The following is a 22,491-nucleotide window of genomic DNA, read 5'->3' on the forward strand; positions in this document are numbered from 1 at the left end:
CGTTTTGCCAAAGTTGTTTTTAACAAAGTGTCATAAACAAATTCACCTCCATCAGTTAAAACGCAAGTGGATTTTAGGTTTGGCCTGATTCGGTCGGATATTCGGTTTTGCCCCAAACCTATTGAGGCGGGTTCGTTGCATCACTAACGGTTGTGCGTAATTTTGTAAATCCAGCTATATTTCTGCATTATCCTGTGGGAAGTAACATCTTCTACTGCAGTGGTTCTTAACCTTTTCATAACGGCCGAACCCCTACGATGTTCTTCAGACTTTGGTCGAACCCCAAAGTTACATCCTAGGTTTTTAACCCATTTTGTTTGGTGGGTCATAATTAGTTTTTGTTCAAACGTAGTGGCAACATTTACTGTTTGTCATTTTGTTAAATTTTGACATAATAGTACAAGCAACTTGTTTCATGATTTTTTTAATTCCGGCAATTTTTAGTTTTTACCAAAATGAAGCATTGTATAAAGTTTTTGCTGCCAACAAAATTTTGTTGTGTTTCTGCTTACGAACAACGCGAACAATGCTCTTTGTTACGTCAAAAAAATAAAATAAAATTTTAGTGCAGGGGTGCACAACCATTTTGCTTGGACGGCCGCATCGCAGATTCTCATTTCATCAACGGCCGCCATTTACCTGCTCATTCTTGTTTCAATTACTTGGTTTACATCATGTATTTACCATCTAATAGCGCCCAAAAAGCCCAGATTAATTTCTAGCTTGGTGCACAGATTGAGCAGCACAGCGAGGAGATCAGTCTTAAGTGTTTATGATGTCATAATCTATATTGTGATACCTGTGGTACCTGTTTTGTTCGCATTGTTGGCACACAATAGGCGTACAAAAAGTCTGACACATATGGTTATTAGGCCGGTAATACTCTTTTTTAAAAACTGTTTAGAGCAATTCAAAACACCCGCCTAAGTTTAACCTTCCAGTGTTTTAACATTTGGCAAATACAAGTTGCCGTTTTCAACTATAGACCCTAAAGTTTGACAAAAACGAGTATTTGTATTGTATTTCAAAAAGACCTTCGTCGAACCCCTGATTCGGTGTTGCCGAACCCCTGGGGTTCGATCGAAAAACGGTTAAGAACCACTGTTCTACTGTTTTTAACTCGAATTTTAAATCTTCATTGAGCTTTATGGACCGCGATGCCTCGAGATAAATTGCAATAGAGCCATTTGAGAACCAGTGCGATAGGCTTGTTCAGACCCGTTGTTAGTATTATATAGTTCTACTATAAACAAAAAGACTTAAAGAAAATAGGCTAAATTCGTGAATTAAGTGCACTTATCTTGACTGTAAAACCTAGCAACCAACGCAGCTCACAAAACCGTGCTTTTCTAAGCACATGCTCTGTCGCTGAACATAAATCAGCCAAGCGAGGCAATTAATTCTTGCTGTAACATAGTACAGAAAAAAGTTAATGTTAATCATAAAATATTAATTTAACGTCAATATAAGCTTACGAACCACTTGGAAGGCCGCGTAGCCTTGTGTACCACCGCTAGGAAACCACTGTTTTTTCGTAATAATCTGTTGTTAAACGGCCAACATGCACTAAAACTTTGAGAACCAAGTGTTCAACATAGTATGTGATCATTTAGCGCATGGTTATATACAGGGTTGTCATTATACCAGCCTATCATATCACATGCCATATTTTTTCCTAGAACAATATGTTCCAACAACTCCCTGAGCGCAGAAGATACTTCGTGTATTACGGCAGCTCAGGTCTAGGTTTACTTTTATTTGTAGCAGGGATTTGACTTGTAATTCTTTGAAGTAAGACTAAATAACGACTCATGTCAAAAACAATGGCATTTCTTAGAAAAAATACAATACATTTTTCAATACAAGCATTGCCATTAAAATAAGGACAAATTGTAGAAATAAGGACGGCAACCTTGGCGATATCTAATGGTAATATTGTTGGAACTTTTTGTTACAAAACGTTTATTGAACAAAATTGTTCGTTTTATGTGGGTTTAAACGAAAACTAGACAACTCAAAACATATTTATTAATCATTTGGGTACATAGCAGTCTCCGGCATTCGATATCATGTGATTTCTCATGGCAGCTTTCCATTTATCAGTTCCAGGCACGAGTTCAGACCAGCTTTCTTCATCCATTTCTTTATCAATGTCCTGAACATCACGCTTATACCTATGTAAACCAGCACGAAGTTTCTCCAAATCTTCTGCAAACCGTTTTCGTCCGTAAGCTTCTACGCGCTTCCATAAGGTTCGGTTAAAGTGTTCGTAAAGTGCAATGTCCTGAAACAGGAAGTGATACGTTTGTTTTCAACAAAAAGTTTGCACACAAGCAGTTAAAATTAGTACACAACCAAAATGAGTTATAAAGTAGCTATTTTAAATTGTTATTTGGTCTAAGAGTTAATGTAATTTTGGTCTGAGTTTTACAATCACCCATTTCAAGTTTCTCTAAATTCAATAGGTTTATTAATTTTAGAGAATTGGAAAGTTTTTTCTTGCGTTGTTGAAAATCGTTACGAAAGTTTTTAATGTATATTTCTTACCATAAAGCTGCAATAAAAATGTATAATTATCACTGTAGAATTCAAGCATTGTTGCTATAATTCTACCTTTCATTCTCTTGACTGGCAGAATAAGAGCGGTCAGTTTCACATGCACTTTATTGAAATGAAAAGTGATTTAAAACGATTTTCGACCACCTAAACCAAATAGAATAAAGAACGTCATAACTACAAAACAGTCCAAACAATCTTACTTACAGCATATAAAAGTATGCACCAAAACACAACTTAATACACTCATAACTAACTCGGCTTCCACTGCAACCAGGGTTGCCAGATAAAAAACGCAGAATAGTGCCAAAAACTCTCAAAAAAGCGCCAAACACAACAAAAAAGTGCCAAACCAAAAATGTTTGATGCCAAAAATACCGCCAAACCAATTTTACAGAAATAGCAATATAACGAGTATTATCATATATATATATTGCTAAATAGGTATTATAAACTGGTCCATACTTAAAATCTGGTCAGTAGAGAATTTATAATTATATCTACGCATAACCGTTTACCAGTGTACACCGTGCAGTTACAAAAACAGCAACTTTATTCTCCAGCACGGCCAGAACCAGAAAGTTCTAAGAGCACCACCTGGCGGTGTACATTTTAAATTAGTTTTACCAACAATTCTTTAAAAATCACTCTAAAACATCGTTTTTGCCCTGAACCCTGCATACGCACAAAATGCCGCCTTAAGGATTTTGTTTACTCACAATTAAGCATTTTACTTGGCGATGATACTTTTTCCCTAACATGGCCAGTTTTGCCACAAACAATCAGTCTCCTTACAGCACAGACACTCACTTTTATAACATGATCTATTAACGACGTGTAACGACACAACAACAACAACAAGTTTGGTGATATTTTCACATTAAAGTTTCAAGACCAGTAACATCATTACTGCCATATTCAGTAGAATATATTTTATCTGAAGTAAAGTCATGTAACATTTTTGGCGATGCAACAAAGTCTTTACAACATTTACCAGACAGTATCAACTCCGCTCTGATTCTTACAATGGCATCAAGAAGGTACAACTGCATTCGATTCCTAGTTTTGGTTTTAATAGATGTTACAAGGGAAAAAATCCTCCCAACCACGGCATTACTGACTGGCGACATTGTTGAACTTTTTAAACTAAATGAACTCGATGCTACTTGCCGGCGCTGACACGTTTTCTGGAACACAAACTTTATGATTATGATGTCAAACAAGCTCTGCCTTTAGCCCACAATTAATATTTTTTTCTTAATTGTTGCATTGATTTGTCAAAAAGGGCTTGTGTGACGTATACGGGAATTCAATGAAACAGAACCTACCCATGTAATGGCGCAGCTAGCGGATTTAAGCCGTAATTTGTTGTATCAGAAGCGCAAACCTTTGCAAAAAGCAAAAACGCCAAATAAAACAATTAGGTGCCAACCATTTCCACAAACCGCCAAATTTTACAAAAATATCCGCCAAACCGCCAGTTGCTATTTTTGGTGCCAACTACTTTCAAAAAACGCCAATTTTGAGGTATTTGGCGGCAAAACCGCCAAATTGGCAACCCTGACTGCAACACTAACTGGACTGCTCTTGTAGAAACAAAGTAAACTGTTAAAGTTGGACATATACAAGCTTGCCAGTTGTGACGTAACAATGCACGTATGGTGCAATGGTTGAAACGGCGGGAAATGTTTTTGTTGTAGGGGAGCGTTACTGTCCGTTACAATCACCAATGAAGCCGGTGTGGTTTTTGAGTTGGATTTGGTTTCGGGCCTTGTTCGAGCATATATTGGAATAAAACGGGGTTGTTCGGGACACGTCTTATCATGCAGTAATTTCGCTGTCGAAAATCGAACCTTTGGATCCAATTTTAGCATTTTTTTGTACAAGAAAAAAATCCTTAATAACACATATCTGCACAAATGCAGCTTGTCGTCACTCACTGCAGCGAGCTACTAAGCAATTTACGCTCGTGGGCTCCGCTCTGTATTTTGCTCACTCTTTGCCTTAAGGGTGATTTGGATTCTTGCGTAGTTTAAACACATTCCTTAGTTCCGCTTAAAGTCTCTCGTTTTCTTGTTGCTTTTCTCAGTTGTAGTTTTCGCGTTTACTTGACATTTTGTGTTAACTGCTATTTACATTACAGGATTATAGTGTCGATCACTGTTGTTTAAAGCTAATAAACATTATTACGTATATGTAGTCAATTACTGCACTCACTATGTGGTTGAGTTTATGGAATGCTTGTCTGTGCTCATCCGTTTTGAAAGGAGTTTTTCTTCTTGAACTTACCCGTGTCGGTAATAGCACGTCGTCCCAGTTCATACACATGGTATCCTAACAAAAAATATTCACTTTGCCAAATACAGAAAACTCGTTGCTATATGGAAATTTTAAATCTTACTTTGCTAGCATTAAAAAAATTAACTTGGTATATTACTTTTCCGTATGTTTCAACGTGCAAGCTATTTTAAAAAACAGTTTGTGTACCTTTAATAGAACCAACGATTCTTCCATGTATTCGTTGATTATGACCAGATCCAAATCATTATCTAACTTCTGAATTTGCTTTTCGATTTCCTCCTTATCAGTTAACATTGGATCCAACCCAAGATCATGTGATTGATAATTTCGAAATCTAAAACATTTCAAAAATATCAAATGCTAAACCTTGATACAACGTTATCATTTTGAAGTATATTTTTATCAATGAAAATACGAAACTTTGAAAAACCAAAAGCACATAGTTTCTGTGTTGACAAATGTTTTTTTTTTTTAAATTAAGATTTGTTTTAGCTGCAACAAAAATACATTACATCGCAAAATATTTTCACCTGAAGTACCATGGTACAGAATCGTTAAGCAAAATCGATGCTTTTAGCAGGAACGTTTGGACGTCCATATATTGTCCATTCACAACGTAAGTCAATGGCATTCCAAAACAATGTTTATTGTCTTGGAATGTCTTAGCATAATAACTATATCCAGATTGAAACGCTGCCCATGGTTCTCGGATGATAGTGATGTACCTGAAATAACACAAATCATTTTTGACACAAACGCCAATAAAAGCAAAGTATTGCTGGATGTTTTTATTTGTTTTAATGGTTGCTAAAATGTATGTGTTACTTGCTACTTGCTTTGTTTCAGGAGGAAAACATGTTTGCATTTCTTCGGCATTGAATCTAATGTGCCATGTTGAATAGGTAGCGTTTTCTGGATATTTAAAAATGCAGCGAAATCGTCCAGGGTATCCTCCAACGAATGGACCGAAAAACATTTTGGTGTTTTGCTGCAAAGGAAACGATTGCAAATACTAGAATTAGTTGCAAGTCGAGATTAAGTTCTGGCTTAAGTTTCTATAAAACAAATTTGAATAGACCATCACTTCACAGTCGGCAGTTAGTGTCGTAATTTCACATTGACAAACATAACTTTCAAAATTAATTTGGCTTAATTATAAAATAAATTCTAGCTTGGTCTAGGTCAGGGCTTGGTATACGTGCGTACATTTATTGTTTACACATCATTCCCCTGTAGAGGCTATACCGATTACCGGGGATGCACAACCTTGCGGCCGTACAGAGACGAGTTTGTGCGGCCGTGAACATGTTTATTACAATTTATGTACTGTCGGCCGCGACGTAAATAAAAACGCCAAACATTTTGATTTTCAAACGGCTCTAAACACATTTTGTGGAACGTAAAAGAGTATTACCAGCCTAGTAGGCATATGTGCCAGACTTTTTTGTGCCTATTGTGTGCAAACAATGCGAAAAAGCAGGTACCACAAGCGTCAGAATATAGATTGTGACGTCATAAAAGCAAAGGCTGTCAATTTGTGTATCAAGTTAGAAATTTGTTCAGGCTTTTTAGGCGTCATTAGATGGTATCTTAACAGATAATACATACGTATTTCTTTACATCAGTAATTTTAAAACACAAGCAAGCAGGCAATAAGCGGCCGCTGGTGAAATAAGGATCTGTGATACGGCCGTCGTAGCGAAAAGGTTGTGCACCCCTGGGCTATACCCATCAAGGGGTCGCGTAGAAATTTCTACTTTAAAATGGGGTCGCAGAGCAAGAAAGTTTGAGTGGCCCTGGTGTGGGTTTAGAATTTGAATTTGCCGAAATTGTATTTTTTAATGAACTTGTGGAATTTGTTCCGCTAAGACTGTAAATAGAAAACTAACTCGAGTTTGGCAACTTACATTTGTGGTGACGTGCGTAATATTGAAGCAGCAGGCCACGTAAGGTAGTGCTCGCGGTTTTGTGGGTCTTAATGTACACGAATGTTGACACCGGGGACTTGCATTTCTCCTTCTTTCTTGGAACAACCGCTTGTTCGGTTTCTTTATTCGGTTCTTCAGTTGTCACGACAACGTTAGTTTTTGATACAATCTGGCCAAAAAACACATAAGTATTTTTAATTAGTCCCTTCCAATCGATTTTTAAGCTATTTTCTCTGTTGATGCAAAATCTCCAAAAAAGCTGGTTGATTTACATTGACCCTAAATGAATGAATATTCGTTTCTTGACCTTGATCACAATGCTACTCCACACTCAAAGAAGTTAAATTAAACACATGAAGGGAAAACGGGGTTTTAATATTACGTTTAGCTCATGAGCTGTCTCAATTGATATTCTGTTGGCTGTTTTATGCATTGGTTTACAAGGTCTTATCTTGAATTAAGGCTTGTGGCTGATTTAACCTTTAAATATCCGATGGTTAGAAATTACCTGCTTATGTTTGTATACATGTGGTAGGGTACGTTGCTCCAATTGGTTAATACCTGTATAAACTACACACACTAAACCGAAGAACATCAAAATGCTGCCTCGATAACCTTCCATAGTGCTTTTTTGCTTGAAAAAATGAGCTTACCTCAAATCTTCTGCATTTCTGATCTTACTGCTTACCGTTTATATGAAACAGTTAAGTGCCATGTCGTTAATCCATTGAATCCATTTATTACGTCCTGCTATTATTCACCAGTTTCCTGCCATTGTGGTCCAGTTACTAATCTGGAGTGTTTTGTACGTTCGTGGATTCTTTTTGTGTTGCGTGAAATATCCAGTCTATTGTTTATCCCAAGGGTGCACAACCTTTTTGCTAAGACGGCCGCATCGCAGATCGTTATTTCACCAACGGCCGCCAATTACCTGCCTGCTTTTGTTTTTAAATTTATTATGTGAAAATAGGGCTTGTACCACATACATAAACCATCTAATGGCGTCTAAAAAGCCCGGATAATTTAAAACTTGATCCACAGATTAAGCTAAACAGTCTGACGACCAGTCTGAGCTATTTATGACGTCATAATCTATATTGTGACGCAAGAGGTGACTGATTATTTGCATTGTTTGCACACAATAGGCGTATATAAAGTGTGACGCACAGGGTTACTAGGCTGGTAATATTCTTTAGTCTTACAAAATCTATTGGAAGCAGTTTGAAAGTCAAAATATTTAGCAAAAGAGTTTTTTTACGTCACGGCCGCCAGTGCATATATTTCAATAAACATGTGCACGGCTGCACAAAATCCTCTATTCGGCCGAATGCGGCCGTACGGCCGCAGGTTGTACACCCCTGGTTTATCCGTACCAGTTTAAATCGTTTACACTAAATCCCAAACAAATTTGAAATATATATAAAAGCATTAGGGCATTAAAATTAAGTTACATGATAAGTCTGTTGCGGACTTTGAACTTTCCAACTATTACTAGAAGGTCATCATTGTAGTTGGTGACTGGACATTAGCTGTACATACTGCATGGTGCAGCCAGAGTACCACATTTCGAAACTTAATTCTAAATTTTAAACATTTGCTTGTGATACTAAACTACGAATAAATCACAATTTCCTATAAATGTAGTTTCTCCTTTGATGTGATATAACAGTTGTTCCAAACATTTCAGCTCATTGGGTGAGGTTACATCTAAACCTAAGCTCGTTACCCAAACCAAAATTTTGGATACAACTCCGACCAGTTTTCCCGAATATGGTCAACCCCCCAAAAAAACTCTTATAGTGTTTATTTTTTCCTGGAGGAACGAAATACTTGGGTACTTTCGTTTGGTTAGTCGTTAACTTTTAAACATTCTTTGCATGAGCAACTCATCAGAAGAGCTGCAACCGCCTTTCGAAGCTGCAAGTAAAACATAAACGGTTCAAAGATTTTCGAACCTGTCTGATTGTAACTTTTTGACCATGGATTTAAGTAAAACACAAACTTTACAAACCTATTTTTCTAAGTACACTCATCAATCGAAATGTTTTGCAAAATTTAATTGACCCAGTAAACCCACTGTTTGTCGGTGTTTTGTAACGTATTGAGTTTAATAGTTTTTCCTGATTGTTAAAAGTCAAATCAAGCTGACAAAGCTTTTTTATCTGTGGTTTGCTAAATCTGTTCCGTTTTTGGCTACCCGTGTGTGTTTGTGATCTTAACTTCGTTCTACTCTGTATTTATAAATGTTAAGGATTTCTATTGTTGCAATATAATTTCCAACATTGTGTTTAATTAGCAGCTCATTTCGAGCCTTGTGTCCCTAATAGCGCAGTAACATTCCTAACATTGCAATTAAACTCCACAAGCATAGTTACCCTAATCTGGCGTAGTTTTCGTAGAATGTTAATGGTTTCCTGTTGCCTATATAATGCTGCGCATGTTTAGTTGAATCATTCTATTTTCCTTCCGTTTACTTGGTGTCGTGAATACAACAACTTGAAGAATACAACAATTGGCGACGAGGATGGGATCCAGTTGAACGAGGTAAACGCAGCTTGGTCCTATAAAATCTCTAACAATGGAGAAATTTTTAGAAGCCATGCAAAAACAGATGGAACTGCAAGAACGCCGACACCAAGAGCAAGAACGCCGACATCAAGACCAAATGGAAACATTGATGAGTTTCTTAGAGCAGTCGTCGACATCTGAAAGTTCCGCCACGCCCAGTTCAAGCACAGCCACGCCCAATTTTCCAGCATTTGACCAAACCATGGAATTGTGGGAACATTATTGGTCGAGAATTCGCACGTTTTTCAAGACACATGCTGTGTCTGATGACCGCAAAGCACAAGTGTTTTTGACCAACCAGACAAGTACGGTTTATAACTTGTTGGCCAATTTAGCAGGTCAAAGTTCGCCACCGAAGCAAGTCAACGATTTGACGATGGAGGAAATCGTAGGTTTCATGAAAAACCAGTCTGATCCCAAACTTTTTGTTGTGCGGGAACGATTTCGCTACTGGAGTGACATGAAGCGCAAACCAGGAGAAGCAATCCAGGAACTGGCTGCACGAATCCGTCAAGACGCCAGCACCTGTGATTTTCCATCCATCAAGGATCCGTTAGATGAGGCACTTCGTACACGCTTTAATTGTTCCGTAAAAAAATGAAGCAGTCTTAAAGGCCGTATTTAAAATTAAAAGCGACGAGTTGACTTTTGCACGAGCTGTTCGAGTCGCCATGGAGACCGAGGACGCCGCTAGAGTTGCTAAAGAAACCGTTTAAGGGACGCAACAAAGTGAGTTAAACAAGGTGCGCAAGTTTCGTCCAAGGAATCAGCGACACCGGGAGGTTCCTTCTGCAGAGCTCCAGAACGAGAATTCAAGCTCATATAATTGTTATCGTTGTGGCAAGAAGGGCCATTTTGCAAGTGAATGTCGTTTAAGGCTTCAATTCGCAGTTTTTGCAAACGACGTGGGCATTTACAGTCGGTCTGCAGGAAGAAAGCGTATCACGAATCGATAAAAGTGAAATGTGTCGACAGGTTTACTGTAAAGAATATTTCAAACCAAGTAGTTAAAGTTCCAAAATTAGAGGTTCCAATTTCTATCAACATGAAAACTTGCATCATGGAACTCGACACCGCTGCAGGTGGAAATTTTCTGTCCATTGCGGCCTGGAAAAGTCTTGGAAAGCCGAAGCTTCGAAACCCAGATACGCGATATCAATCTGCTACAGATCATCCCATGCCAATCCTAGGTTCTTTTACAGCTATGGCGAGACATGCCCAGTTAAACAAGGATTGTAACATTACGTTACTTGTTTCAAGCATCCCTAAGCTGAATCTATTAGGTCGTGACGCCATCAAGAAGATGCACATTTCTTTGGACGACATTCTTCACGAAGAAAAACTGGTTAACATTATCGACAAAGTTGTGGAAACCAATCTTGCACAGAGTGCCGAAAACTTTGCGAAAGTTTTCCAAACTTATTTAAATCTGAACTTGGTTGTTTAAAAGCCTACGAGCTTGAAATAAATTTTCAACCAGAGACAAAGCCTATATTCTGCAAGCCCATAGCGATCCCAATAGCTTTGCAAAATGATCTCAACCAGGCCTACGACGCTGGCATATCGAGGGGCATCTGGACGCCAGTTCAATTTAATTCATGGGGAACTCCAGTTGTACCAGTTCGAAAAGCAGTTTTACCTGGAACATGCAAAACTAATTTAAGAGTTTGTGGAGATTATTCCGTTACCGTTCATCCTCAACTTAAAACTCATCGTCATCCATTACCTCTACCAGACGAATTAATACGAAGACTTGGAGGTGGACATGGTTTTACAAAGATAGATCTCGCGGATGCGTATAATCAAATCATGCTAGGCCCCGAAAGCAGAAAGAGATTAGCACTTAGAACGCACCGTGGTGTGTTGTTGCAAAACGTTTTGCCGTTTGGTATATCTTCTGCTCCCAAGTTATTTTCAGAAAATCATGGATGACCTTACCTGTGTTTTAGGAGTATTTGGGCCACATAATATCAAAGGACGGAGTAGAAAAAGGTGCAAAAGTCAATGACGTCATTAAAATGCCTCCACCGCACAACGTCTCAACAAGTCGTTTGTTTCTTGGTTCTGTGCAGTTTTACGGCAAGTTCATGCCACCGAATTTTTCAACAGTGTCGGAGCCGTTACATGAACTTACAAGAAAAGGCGTGGAGTGGAATTGGTACGAAACAGAACGAGACGCATTTGAGCAACTGAAATGTATGTTGTCATCCAACAACGTGCTCACGCATTTTGACCAGACGTTGCCTCTTGGAATTGCGTGTGACGCCTCTAACGTTGGTATCGGAGCTGTATTGTTTCACCGTTATCCAGATGGTAGCGAGCGGCCGATAGCCAATGCATCGAAGACATTGACCGACAGTCAACGAAATTACAGTCAAATACAAAAAGAAGCTCTAGCAATTGTTTACGCTCTAAAGAAGTTCCTATCAATACTTGTTTGGGAGGAAATTTATCCTTGTGACCGATCACAAGCCTCTGCTGTCGCTGTTTGGGCCAAACAAGGCTATTCCAGCCCTTGCAGCCAATCGTTTAGCTCGATGGGCATTATTCTTGAATCAGTTTTCATACGACATAGTTTACCGCAAAACGTCAGAGCATCAAAATGCCGATGTTCTAAGCCGCTTACCTGTGGGTCAAGATCCAGTTTTTGATGGAAAAGAAAGTGCTGACGATGTAGATACCGTTTGCATTATTCGGACTTTGAGTTTACAAGTTCAACCATCAGATTCGTATTCTTTGCAGGAAAAGACTGCCAAAGATCCTACACTGACCAAGGTGATGCGTTACACTCGAGAAGGTTGGCCGGCGAAATTTCGCGTAGAGGATATTGATGATCCAGCAGAGAGTTTTCGAAAAATTAAAGAATCACTGAGCACATGCTACGGATGTCTACTATACGGCTCACGAGCGGTGATTCCTGAAAGTATTCGACCAAAGTTCTTAAACTACTACACGAAGGACACTTCGGTATGCAGCGTATGAAGCAGTTGGCTCGTACAGCAGTCTACTGGCCAAACATTGACAGGGATATCGTTGATCTCTCCCGGAAATGCAATACATGTGCAGTATACCAGAACGCTCCATCAAAAGTCGCCTTGCATCCATGGATGAGTCCGGAGAAGCCGTGGAGTCGGTTACATGTTGACCATGCAATTAACTTCATGGTTTACAACTGGTTACTGCTAATTGACGCATATTGGAAATACCCGTGTATTCATCCGACACAGTCGATATCAGCAAAAACTACATTTGATCTTTTTGATAACGACTTTTCTCATTTCGGTTATCCTCACACACTTGTCACAGATAATGCTCCCACGTTCATGTCCGAACAATTTCAAAATTATTACAAAGAGCGAGGAATAGTTCACGTGACTGGAGCACCTTACCATCCAGCCACTAATGGCGCTGCTGAGCGCTTGGTACAAACTTTTAAGCAGGCTCTTCAGAAGAAGTCAAGTCCGCCTAAAGAAGCACTGCTCAAGTTTTTAATGCACTACCGCCGAACAACGGCCGGAAGTGGTTATTCATCAAGCGAACTTTTATGCCACCGACAGATGCGTACAAAAATTGATGCATTGCTACTATCTCCAGCCCACACCACACAAGAGAACCAATCGAAGATCGCCATCAAATCTCAGTCTCTGGTGCGAAGAGAAAACGTTTCTGCATACAAAGTTGATGATCCTTGCTATGCCCTTTACTTTGATCCTAGGCACAACCAACAACCACGCTGGGTGGCAGCAAAAGTTATCAAGCGACATGGATGTCGCAGAGTTGAAGTACGTGTTATTCCCCGAGGACCTATATGGAGACGTCACATTGAACAACTCCGTCCTCGTTACGCAACAGAAGAAGATGAAAGTCCGGCGGATGATCCTTACCCCGTGAGTGAGAGAATAATGAGAAAAAACCTGACGCGACACAATCCTCACCACCGAAGATCGCGGACCTTGAACATTTAGAATATGGTCCCGGTAATCCGAGACGTTCAAAACGACAACGCAAACCCCGACAATTATTGTGTTGCTAATTATCTTTTTCATACTTGTTGGGGAGGTGTTAAGGATTTCTATTGTTGAAATATAATTTCCAACATTGTGTTTAATTAGCAGCTCATTTCGAGCCTTGTGTGTCTAACATTTCGAGCCTTGTGTGCCTAGCAGTAACATTCCTAACATTGTAATTAAACTCCACAAGCATAGTTAACCCTAATCTGGCGTAGTTTTCGTAGAATGTTAATGGTTTCCTGTTGCCTATATAATGCTGCGCATGTTAAGTTGAATCATTCTGTTTTCCTTCCGTTTTACTTGGTGTCGTGATCGTGAATACAACAACTTGAAGAATACAACAATAAACTTCTTAGATTTCGCCTCCTCAATCTATGCAGCTCAAGATACAAGGATGAGGAAGACAGGTAAAAGCATTTTTAAATCGAACGATTTGTCGCTGTAACTATTTCCGGTCACGACTGGTTATTCAATTCATAAAAATTTATATCATTATAACATAACACATTAATAAATTCCGGACCCAAACCGGGTCCGAACACAGGCGTTTAAGCCCGGCTAGGCGCAAATGTGTCATTGACATAATTATAACTTTCAGTACATGATAGCCTGCAAACAGTACATAATATATAGTAACAAGTAAGTCCACGATGCGAAAGACTTTTAAAAATGTAAAAACCAGAACATAAAATCCGACAGGTACAACACATCTGTTCCTCACACTTATATCAGACACGACTACAGGTGTATCAACCCTGCCACGTCGATCATCGCGGGTTACAAAATGAAACACTGGGGCCGCCTTAAAGAATGTGTGACGTAATAATTGTGTAACACTATCACTGTGTTACCTACCTCTAGTACACAAGATCTATTCAAAACTTCTACAAAATCTTACGATCTATGTACACAATTTTATACATTTATTACGTCAAATGTAAAAGTCAAACATAATACAACGAAGAAAGGTTTCTAACTTATCCCATAATAACTCGCAAACACTAAGGAACTTTGTAAATTCAGTAGACTTTCATAATTGCTTGTGACTAACATTTAGGCTACTTTGTTTCTCAAATTGTTTTAGCCAATGTTCGCTTCCTACGTCAAATATAGGTGACACGTCAAAAAGAAGCTATGTGACATTTTTGTCGTACCGAATATAGTGTCTCCGGACCTATTGGTCTATCGTTTCACGTTAGCCACCACGTGTGTCTTGTATTGTAATTGTCTTTGGTTTACTAAGTTTGTTTACCAAGAGTTGTTTTCTGTCTATGTGCTTATTTTCCTAAAACGTAAGTTGTTACCTTAATTTCACGATGTGTTTTTCATGTTTTCCGCTTTAATTCTTCTTCACATCTTATCGTTACGTTATCGTTTACATTTTTTACTATTTAATTGATTTGTAGCACTTTGTTTTCCATTATACAGGAATTTAACCCACGGCACACCTAGTGTGTTCACTGCACCTTGTTTAACTCCTCCCCTGTCGTTGCCTTTCGCAGCATTCCAGCTACAATCTCAGGTGTAACTTTCTAAAGTAAGCCGCTAGAACAATGATAATTGACCGATGGGTTTTGACCACGTGACTTGTTAGTTTCCTTGTTTCTCTTATTAGTTCTGTCGCGATCCCTTTTTCGTGTGTTTTCCAGTCCTTTTGCGTGCCACGTGTGGTTGCAGGGAGTTCTTCCCCGGCTGTCGTACTGTTCAGTTGTGTTGATTTTTGTGCAGCGCAGTGACTTTGCCAATATTGTAGAGTTTTATTTAGTGTTTTTAAATAAAGACAACAGTGCTCGAACGCGTCTAAACTAGGTTTTTTTGTGGCTAGCCGCTAGTGCAGTGTTCGAAGGCTTTTGGCAACCATTAAGTTGGGCCACACTACTGTTTTTTTGTAATACTGAAACTTTTTTGCACTAAAACTTTGAGAACCAAGTGTTCAACATAGTATGTGACTATTTCGGCGCACGGGTATATCCAGGGTTGCCATTAACATATACCCCCAAAATAAAGACAACCAAATAATAAACTTTTTATACAAACGTTTATGAACAAATCTTTACATTTATACCAACCTATCATATCACATGCTATATTTTTACTAAAACAATCTGTTCCAGCAACTCCCTGATCTCAGAAAATACTTCGTCCATCTCAAGGCTACGGTGGCCCATAAGTGCAATCAGTGTTTTTTTAAGGTGTTTTGGGGGACCGAAACGGTCCCCCAAATTTCTCCAGCGGTTTCCCAAAATTTGGACTTGCAACTACAACTACAGTTTTTGGTATTTAAATGAAACACTTGTGGTCTCTTAAAACTACTTAGCGGTCACCCAAACCAAACCTTAAAAAAAACCTGAGTGCAATTCAACAACCTTTTGACAGACTTTTACTTTTTTAGTGCAAACATTAATTTTTCGATGCAAACATTTATTTTTTAGTGCAAACATTGTTTTTTCGTTGCAAACATTTTATTTTCGATGCAAACATTGTTTTTTCGTTGCAAACATTTTATTTTCGGTGCAAACATTTGTTTTTGAGTGCAAACTTTTTATTTCTTTTGGCGGTATGATTATAGGTGGGCCAAAATTTACGTAATGCTACGAAAGTTATACATTATACAGGCAATTGGTTGTAATCCTTGGCCACTAAACAATTCAGTACTTTCTCTTTAGCAGCCATGCTAAAAACAAGTATTTGTGGATAAGTTGTATTCATGGAAATTTGGTTTGGCAAACAGTTTTTCGCCATTGTGTTTTTGTGTAGCTCAATTGTTTGGTGACGAAAGTTAAGATAGATTGATTTGTTGCAAGTAAACATAGAGTAAACAACACTCCATAACACTGAAAAACCTCAATATAGGCAAATAGTGTGTGAAATGGTCGAATAAAATAGCAATAAAGTTACACACACTTAATTATGCGCATTAAAAAAGAAAATGGTTTCAGTGGGTGTTTCTGGTGAATCTTCACCTGCATTTTGGGCCCACCGAGTATCGTTACTACTTCTATTGGATTAAAAAAAACTTGTTTGCGTTACCCATTTTTATGATTCGTCATTTCACTAAATTGCATGGCCATTGCGTGTCGTTTAACGTGGACACTGTTCGTGTTAAGGTACGCAGGGTCTATGTCTTAATATTTATATTCCGGTTGTATGTTTTTTAGAATTTAATTACCATACTAATAAATCCTGGACTAGCAGTTAAGTGAGTTTTTCATCTGCATTTTATGAGCAGGAGGGGCATAAAGGGTTACTTAAGGATGGACACCGCACTAAGCCATTACTTTGCACACATTTGGCTCGGGCAAAGCTTGTTTAAGCGATGTCTTAACGAACAAAACATGGTCTAAGTGAGCGAAGGCTAATGAAGTCGACTTGTAGTTTTAGACGGTGTCCTTAAGCTCCGACTGTAGCCTGCGCAATGCTTATTATTTTGTTTTGCTATTTTTGATACGCCGTGTAAGTCTAAGATGGTGTAGTCATAAAGGTTTGCTTAAAAAAGTTTGAAACACGAATAAATTTTTGCACTGAAAAAGTAATGTTTGCCAAAAACTTGTTTAATTTAGGCATGAGCCGCCACTGGGGCCACCATACACGGCTGCTCAGGTCTAGGTTTACTTTTATTTATAGCAGGGATTTGACTTGTAATTCTTCAAAGTAAGACTAAATACCGACTCATGTCATAAACAACGGTATTTCTTAGAAAAAACGACAATAAATTTTTCTAAGACATTGCTCCTAAAATAAAGACAAATTGTAGAAATAAGGACGGTAACCTTGGAGATGTCTAATGGTAATATTGTTGTAACTTTTAGTCGTAAAACGTTTATTGAACAAAAGTCTTCATGTAACTTGGGTTTGAACGAAAACTATATTTGTCAGCAGAAAATGTAAAAAAACATTTAAAATGTAGAAGGAAAGTTCCAAACGATTTGAAGCATATTTATTAATCATTTTGGTACATAGCAGTCTCCAGCATTCGATATCATGTGATTTCTCATGGCAGCTTTCCATTTATCAGTTCCAGGCACGAGTTCAGACCAGCTTTCTTCATCCATTTCTTCATCAATGTCCTGAACGTCACGCTTATACCTATGTAAACCAGCACGAAGTTTCTCCAAATCTTCTGCGAACCGTTTTCGTCCGTAAGATTCTACACGCTTCCATAAGGTTCGGTTAAAGTGTTCGTAAAGTGCAATGTCCTGAAACAGGAAGTGATACGTTTGTTTAAAACAGTGGTTCCCAAACTTTTTTATATTTTTAAAACGGTCCATTTGTCATTATTTCGAGATCTCGCGGTCCTTAAGCCTAAATGCGTATTTCATAAAAACGAAAGTTAATTGCAGGATTTTAGATAGTTATGCAAAATTACGCATAACAATGATCTAAAGACAGCATGTGACATCACAAACAGAACAAAAACATTACGATTGTGCGCGAACAATTAAGATTATAAGATTTAAGATTATAAGAAATAAGATTATAGAATTACTTCAAACGCTTCGCGGTCCCCCAAAATTGCCTCACGGACCCCTAAAGGACCGCGGACCCCAGTTTGGGAACCGCTGGTTTAAGCAGATAAAATTTAGTACACGATCAAAATGAGCTGAAGTAACTATTTTTTAATTTTGGCATTATTTGTGATTGCAAAAAAGTCCTTGTAATTGGGGGGAAAATAACACATATCTGTACTAATGATGCTTGTCGTCACTCACTATGTGGTTGAGTTTATGGAATGATTGTCTGTGCTCATCCGTTTTAAATGGAACTTTGCTTCTTGAACTCACCCTTGTCGATAATCGCACATCGTCCCAGTTCATACACATGGTATCCTAGCAAAAAACTCACATTGCCAAAAGCAGAAAACTCCTTGCTATATGGAAATTTTAAATGTTACTTTGCTAGCATTAAAAAAATTAACTTGGTATATTACTTTTCCGTATGTTTCAACGTGCAAGCTATTTTAAAAAACAGTTTGTGTACCTTTAATAGAACCAACGATTCTTCCATGTATTCGTTGATTATGACCAGATCCAAATCATTATCTAACTTCTGAATTTGCTTTTCGATTTCCTCCTTATCAGTTAACATTGGATCCAACCCAAGATCATGTGATTGGTAATTTCGAAATCTAAAACATTTCAAAAATATCAAATGCTAAACCTTGATACAACGTTATCATTTTGAAGTATATTTTTATCAATGAAAATACGAAACTTTGAAAAACCAAAAGCACATAGTTTCTGTGTTGACAAATGTTTTTTTAAAAAAAATTAAAATTTGTTTTAGCTGCAACAAAAATACATTACATCGCAAAATATTTTCACCTGAAGTACCATGGTACAGAATCGTTAAGCAAAATCGATGCTTTTAGCAGGAACGTTTGGACGTCCATATATTGTCCATTCACAACGTAAGTCAATGGCATTCCAAAACAATGTTTATTGTCTTGGAATGTCTTAGCATAATAACTATATCCAGATTGAAACGCTGCCCATGGTTCTCGGATGATAGTGATGTACCTGAAATAACACAAACCATTTTTGACACAAACGCCAATAAAAGCAAAGTATTGCTGGATGTTTTTATTTGTTTTAATGGTTGCTAAAATGTATGTGTTACTTGCTACTTGCTTTGTTTCAGGAGGAAAACATGTTTGCATTTCTTCGGCATTGAATCTAATGTGCCATGTTGAATAGGTAGCGTTTTCTGGATATTTAAAAATGCAGCGAAATCGTCCAGGGTATCCTCCAACGAATGGACCGAAAAACATTTTGGTGTTTTGCTGCAAAGGAAACGATTGCAAATACTAGAATTAGTTGCAAGTCGAGATTAAGTTCTGGCTTAAGTTTCTATAAAACAAATTTGAATAGACCTTCACTTCACAATCGGCAGTTAGTGTCGTAATTTCACATCGACAAACACAACTTTTCGGCTTAATTTGGCATAATTATAAAATAAATTATAGCTTGGTCTAAGTAAGGGCTTCTCAAACTGTGGGTCACGACCCCAAACGCGAACCCCCAAAAATGGTATACGTGCGTACATTTATTGTTTACACATCATTCCCCTGTAGAGGCTATACCGGATTACCGGGGATGCACAACCTTGCGGCCGTACAGAGACGAGTTTGTGCGGCCGTGAACATGTTTATTACAATATATGTACTGTCGGCCGCGACGTAAATAAAAACGCAAAAAATTTTGATTTTCAAACGGCTCTAAACACATTTTGTGGAACGTAAAAGAGTATTACCAGCTTAGTAGCCATATGTGCCAGAATTTTTTGTGCCCATTGTGTGCAAACAATGCGAAAAAGCAGATACCACAAGCGTCAGAATATAGATCGTGACGTCATAAAAGCAAAGGCTGTCAATTTGTGTGTCAAGTTAGAAATTTGTTCAGACTTTTTAGGCGTCCTTAGATGGTATCTTTACAAATAAAATATACGTATTTCTTTTCATCAGTAATTTTAAAACACAAGCAAGCAGGCAATAAGCGGCCGCTGGTGAAATAAGGATCTGTGATACGGCCGTCGTAGCGAAAAGGTTGTGCACCCCTGGGCTATACCCATCAAGGGGTCTCGTAGAAATTTCTACTTTAAAATGGGGTCGCAGAGCAAGAAAGTTTGAGTGGCCCTGGTGTGGGTTTAGAATTTGAATTTGCCGAAATTGTATTTTTAATGAACTTGTGGAATTTGTTCCGCTAAGACTGTAAATAGAAAACTAACTCGGGTTTGGCAACTTACATTTGTGAAATGGTGACGTGCGTAATATTGAAGCAGCAGGCCACGTAAGGTAGTGCTCGCGGTTTTGTGGGTCTTAATGTACACGAATGTTGACACCGGGGACTTGCATTTCTCCTTCTTTCTTGGAACAACCGCTTGTTCGGTTTCTTTATTCGGTTCTTCAGTTGTCACGACAACGTTAGTTTTTGATACAATCTGGCCAAAAAACATAAGTATTTTTAATTAGTCGCTTCCAATCGATTTTTAAGCTATTTTCTCTGTTGATGCAAAATCTCCAAAAAAGCTGGTTGATTTACATTGACCCTAAATAAATGAATATTCGTTTCATGACCTTGATCACAATGCCACTCCACACTCAAAGAAGTTAAATTAAACACATGAAGGGAAAACGGGGTTTTAATATTACGTTTAGCTCATGAGCTGTCTCAATTGATATTCTGTTGGCTGTTTTATGCATTGGTTTACAAGGGCTTATCTTGAATTAAAGCTTGTGGCTGATTTAACCTTTAAATATCCGATGGTTAGAAATTACCTGCTTATGTTTGTATACATGTGGTAGGGTACGTTGCTCCAATTGGTTAATACCTGTATAAACTACACACACTAAACTGAAGAACATCAAAATGCTGCCTCGATAGCCTTCCATAGTGCTTGTTTTGCTTGACTAAATAGCTTACCTCAAATCTTCTGCATTTCTGGTCTAACTGCTTACCGTTTATATGAAACAGTTAAGTGCCATGTCGTTAATCCATTGAATTCAGTTATTACGTCCTGATATTATTCACCAGTTTCCTGCCATTGTGGTCCAGTTACTAATCTGGAGTGTTTTATACGTTCGTGGATTCTTTTTGTGTTGCGTGAAATATCCAGTCTATTGTTTATCCGTACCAGTTTAAATCGTTTACACTAGATCCCAAACAAATTTGAAATATATATGAAAGCATTAGGCCATTAAAATTACATAATAAGTCTGTTGCGGACATTAAACTTTCCAACTATAAGGTCATCATTGTAGTTGGTGACTGGACATTAGCTGTATATACTGGTGCAGCCAGAGTACCACATTTCGAAACTTAATTCTAAATTTTAAACATTCTTTCTGTGTTTTGCATTTTTTTTGTGATACTAAACTACGAATAAATCACAATTTCCTATAAATGTAGTTTCTCCTTTGATGTGATATAACAGTTGTTCCAAACATTTCAGCTCATTGGGTGAGGTTACATCTAAACCTAAGCTCGTTACCCAAACCAAATTTTTGGATCCACTCCGACCAGTTTTACCGAATAAGGTCAAACACCAAAAAAACTCTCATCGTGTTTATTTTTTTTCCTAGAGGAACGAAATACTTACAGGTACTTTCGTTTGGTTAGTCGTTAGCTTTTAAACATTCTTTGCATGAGCAACTGAATAGAACAGCTGCAATTTTGAAGCTGCAAATAAAACATGAACGGTTCAAAGAATTACGAACATGTCTGATTGTAACCTTTTGACCATGGATTTAAGTAAAACACAAACTTTACAAACCTATTTTTCTAAGTACACTCATCAATCGAAATGTTTTGCAAAATTTAATTGACCCAGTAAACCCACTGTTTGTCGGTGTTTTGTAACGTATTGAGTTTAATAGTTTTTCCTGATTGTTAAAAGTCAAATCAAGCTGACAAAGCTTTTTTATCTGTGGTTTGCTAAATCTGTTCCGTTTTTGGCTACCCGTGTGTTTTTGTGATATTAACTTCGCTTTACTCTCTAATTATAAACTTTTCAGATGTCGCCACCTCACTCTATGCAGCTCAAGATACAAGGATGAGGAAGGCAGGTAAAAGCATTTTTAAATCGAACGATTCGTCGCTCTAACTATTTCCGGTCACGAGTGGTTATTTACTTCATTTAAATTTATATCATTATAACATAACACATTAATAAATTTCGGGCCCAAACCCGGTCCGAACATAGGCGTTTAAGCCCGGTTAGGTGCAAATGTTTGATTGACATAATTATAACTTTCTGTAAATGAAAGCCTGCAAACAGTACATAATATATAGTAACAAGTAAGTCCACGAAGCGAAACTTCCATAATTGCTTGTGACAAGCATTGAGGCTACTTTGTTTCTCAAATTGTTTTAGCCAATGTTCGCTTCCTACGTCATATAGTTGACACGTCAAAAAGAAGCTATGTGACTTTTTTATCGCACCGAATATAATGTTTCCGGACCTATTGGTCTACACTCTACAACATAAATCTGAGTTATACGAAACTAAGCTATTAACGCTAGTACGCCTGGCCCATTAAAGGCGGATACCGAATCACCCAGTCCACAAGCATTCCCATATGGCAAAAAATCTAACCTGCGATGGGATTAGAACCCAAAAAACTTGCGCTTAAC

At 38.0% G+C, this 22,491-nt stretch overlaps 3 protein-coding genes across 4 annotated transcripts; 1 reads left to right on the forward strand and 2 right to left on the reverse strand.

The window, feature by feature from the left end:
* Window positions 1–1,814: 1,814 nt before the first annotated feature.
* LOC145224907 (galactosylceramide sulfotransferase-like) lies at window positions 1,815–7,706 on the reverse strand. 2 transcript variants are annotated; one of them, XM_080091521.1, is made up of 7 exons: window positions 7,294–7,694; window positions 6,765–6,954; window positions 5,694–5,845; window positions 5,388–5,582; window positions 5,044–5,191; window positions 4,774–4,890; window positions 1,815–2,284 (listed from the first exon to the last, which is right to left on the reverse strand). In XM_080091521.1, the coding sequence occupies exons 3-7, from the start codon at window positions 5,831–5,833 to the stop codon at window positions 2,033–2,035; spliced, it is 852 nt and encodes a 283-aa protein (XP_079947647.1). In that variant the 5' UTR covers window positions 5,834–5,845; window positions 6,765–6,954; window positions 7,294–7,694; the 3' UTR covers window positions 1,815–2,032. The 2 variants fall into 2 exon arrangements, with proteins under 2 accessions (XP_079947647.1, XP_079947646.1); XM_080091520.1 differs by lacking the exon at window positions 1,815–2,284 and adding an exon at window positions 2,291–3,743 and having other exon boundaries at window positions 7,294–7,706.
* A 2,692-nt stretch (window positions 7,707–10,398) lies between these two features.
* Window positions 10,399–12,335, forward strand: LOC145223440 (uncharacterized). The gene is made up of 4 exons (XM_080089865.1): window positions 10,399–10,741; window positions 10,804–11,018; window positions 11,303–11,839; window positions 11,913–12,335. The coding sequence occupies exons 1-4, from the start codon at window positions 10,399–10,401 to the stop codon at window positions 12,333–12,335; spliced, it is 1,518 nt and encodes a 505-aa protein (XP_079945991.1).
* Window positions 12,336–16,998: 4,663 nt separating this feature from the next.
* On the reverse strand, window positions 16,999–20,837 carry LOC145224864 (galactosylceramide sulfotransferase-like). The gene is made up of 7 exons (XM_080091468.1): window positions 20,637–20,837; window positions 20,105–20,299; window positions 18,991–19,142; window positions 18,685–18,879; window positions 18,341–18,488; window positions 18,073–18,189; window positions 16,999–17,559 (listed from the first exon to the last, which is right to left on the reverse strand). Exons 1-7 carry the CDS (start codon window positions 20,748–20,750, stop codon window positions 17,308–17,310), a joined length of 1,173 nt encoding a protein of 390 aa, XP_079947594.1. The 5' UTR covers window positions 20,751–20,837; the 3' UTR covers window positions 16,999–17,307.
* Window positions 20,838–22,491: the final 1,654 nt, after the last annotated feature.

Source organism: Phallusia mammillata, chromosome 4 (genome assembly GCF_965637545.1).
Source record: "Phallusia mammillata chromosome 4, kaPhaMamm4.hap1.1, whole genome shotgun sequence".
Lineage (NCBI taxonomy): Eukaryota > Metazoa > Chordata > Ascidiacea > Phlebobranchia > Ascidiidae > Phallusia > Phallusia mammillata.